Source organism: Penaeus monodon, chromosome 4 (genome assembly GCF_015228065.2).
Source record: "Penaeus monodon isolate SGIC_2016 chromosome 4, NSTDA_Pmon_1, whole genome shotgun sequence".
NCBI classification, from domain to species: domain Eukaryota; kingdom Metazoa; phylum Arthropoda; class Malacostraca; order Decapoda; family Penaeidae; genus Penaeus; species Penaeus monodon.
In genome coordinates, this window is record NC_051389.1 from 38,102,156 (window position 1) to 38,104,655 (window position 2,500).

The 2,500-nt window shown below is 41.9% G+C and overlaps 1 protein-coding gene across 1 annotated transcript in view; it reads left to right on the forward strand.

Annotated features, from left to right (window-relative positions):
* Positions 1–2,500, forward strand: part of LOC119572550 (chondroitin sulfate N-acetylgalactosaminyltransferase 1-like) — a 61,322-nt gene that overhangs the window by 7,518 nt on the left and 51,304 nt on the right. Inside the window, exons 6-8 of the mRNA XM_037919653.1 lie at positions 286–597; positions 732–864; positions 2,223–2,352. Of these exons, the coding sequence (XP_037775581.1) occupies positions 286–597; positions 732–864; positions 2,223–2,352 (575 nt within the window). The remainder of the gene's footprint in view (positions 1–285; positions 598–731; positions 865–2,222; positions 2,353–2,500) is intronic.

The window sequence follows — 2,500 nt, forward strand, 5'->3', positions numbered from 1 at the left end:
AACCTTTTCGTTCTAGCCTGGTGCCTTTGTTGAATGGGTTAGAAGAGGGAAGGAAAGAAACGCAATGAGAAAGAGAATTATGATGAGAATGATAAAAAAAGAAAAAAAGAAAGAAAAGGAATACATCAAATGCCCACAAAATGACATGCATTCTAAACTGATATTTAAAGCCTGTCAGTAATTCTCAACATTTGATCACATAAAATCAAACAAAAAAGCAGTTAGAAATGGGACGTGAGTGGGAGTTGAGGCACCTTTTTTACACCCATACCCTCCCTCCCTCAGATCTTCATGCAGAACCTGGCCAGCATCCTGTCGAAGGACAACCGCCTCTCCGTCGGCCTCACGGTTGTCTACTTCAGAGACGACGACCAGCAGGAGTGTCAGCGCATCCTCCAAGAAGCCGAGAAATCGATCCCGAATCTCCAGGCAGAGTTCATCCTCCAGGAGGGGCCGTTCTCGCGAGGGCGTGGGCTCCAGGTGGGCGTGGAAAAAACGACGCTGAGGGCGGAAGTCGTCTTCTTCTGCGACGTCGATGTTCTTTTCACGAAGGAGTTCCTGACGAGGTGTCAGGCGACGCCCGTGGAAGGATACCAGGTGAATGGGGGGGGGGGGGATATCAGTATGGTAACAGGAATAATGATGATAATGCTCAGCATGCTGATGTTCAGTAAGAATAATATGAGTGATAATGATGATATCATCCAAACTGACTCAAAGGTATTATGCAGGTGTTCATCCCCATGGTGTTCTCGCTGTACAACCCCGAGTTCATATACCCTCTGCATAAACACCGAATTCCGCCGCCTATTCAACAGCTGGAGGTCAACGATAACAACGGCTACTGGCGCGTGTGGGGTCACGGTAGGTCACGGACGGAGGAAAAACAGTGATTTCATTACCAAGTGTAAAAGTCAGTCATTTAAGATCATTTACATGTCATGGAATGACAGTTCACAGAGAATTAGTAAATATAATCAGTTACTGATTAATGTCTGATAACCTTAAAATATGTGGATACAAGAAATAATTGCAAATTTAAAATAAGTACCAGTATTCGCCGTAACTACAATCAAATCATTAAAAGTGGATTTTATGATTAAAAGTGTAATTCAGTGTGAATGATAACGCTACTTCACATCTCGTTATCACAATCATTCACATTGTCATTGCAAAGTATTAGAAAGATTTTTCTCGAATATATATGCGTCTATGCAGTACTAAGCTCTATCTTAAACCTTTTTCTCCCCAGTACTTATTTGGTATTGCTTTGTAGAGTACCTAGTGAAAATCCTTAACCATCCTTACATTTATACTATGTTTTCAACCCAAAGGCTGATGCTGTAAACAAAGCTATCGTTCTTGAGCAGCTGAAACACACAACGGTGTGTTTCAGCTGCTTTATCTGCCAGACGGATTGTGCATGCTCTTGCAATGAATTCCCATGCTCGAAGATCTAAACTCGGTACTTCCATAGAAACATACTAAATTATACTAGAAGTCGCAGTAGGGGTGAAGGATTCAATTTTTGTTGCTGTGTGGGTCTATGGATTAGAAACTGATAAAAGAAAGGTATACAAAAACGAATTTTGATATTCTCCCAATAGGGGCAGCTGGATACGAAAGAATAATAGCTTCCGAAAAAATATGGCAGTAAATCCCCGTGCTCTTATCTCTACTTCCTTCTGCATTTAATGACACCAACCCAAACCTCTGTCACCAGGCTAGATTCCTCGCAGTATCCACAACTTTATTAACGATCGCAACTTAAAAGCTGAAGCCTCTACGGATGTTAGTATGCATAAATAATGGTATCAGTGGTCCTTCCTAAGACAATGGACCAAGCAAGGAATTACAAACAGCTAACTGAAGTTTTATAGAATGAAGCCATGCGAATCATCTACAGAGTGGCTACAGAAATGTTTGTAAACCTGGATATAGAAAAAGACCTGCCATCAATTCATTACAGGCGGCAGCCAAGAGAGCATAATTATAAGTCGCGCCATGCATGATTTGTTCGTGTGCGAGTTTCATATCCAGTTTCGTTGACCAGGACATATATTATGTAAGACAAACTTTAGCACTGAAACTCTCAAAATGCCTCAGTCAAATTTAGTAAGAAGCGTTCTGATCAACTCTTGCTAGTGATTTTAAGAAAAAAAAAATCTTGCAAAAATCGCTATTTTCGAGGATCAGTTCCCTCTGATGCCCTTCCTCCCCAGGCATGGTCTGCATCTACAAGTCGGACTTCTTCAAGATTGGCGGCTTCGACATGGCCAAGTCGGGCTGGGGCGGCGAGGACCTCGACCTCGTTAAGAAGACCGTCCGGGCGGGAAAGCACAAGATCATAAGGTAAGGGGGTCTCTTTCCTCCGGTGAAAATGGTGAAAGGGAACAAGGCTACAGGCACACAGATTAGGCGAATTCACTACGGTTCAAATTCATAATTCCATAAACTATATAGATATGTTTGTATACAAGATAAAAATTCAATATTCATT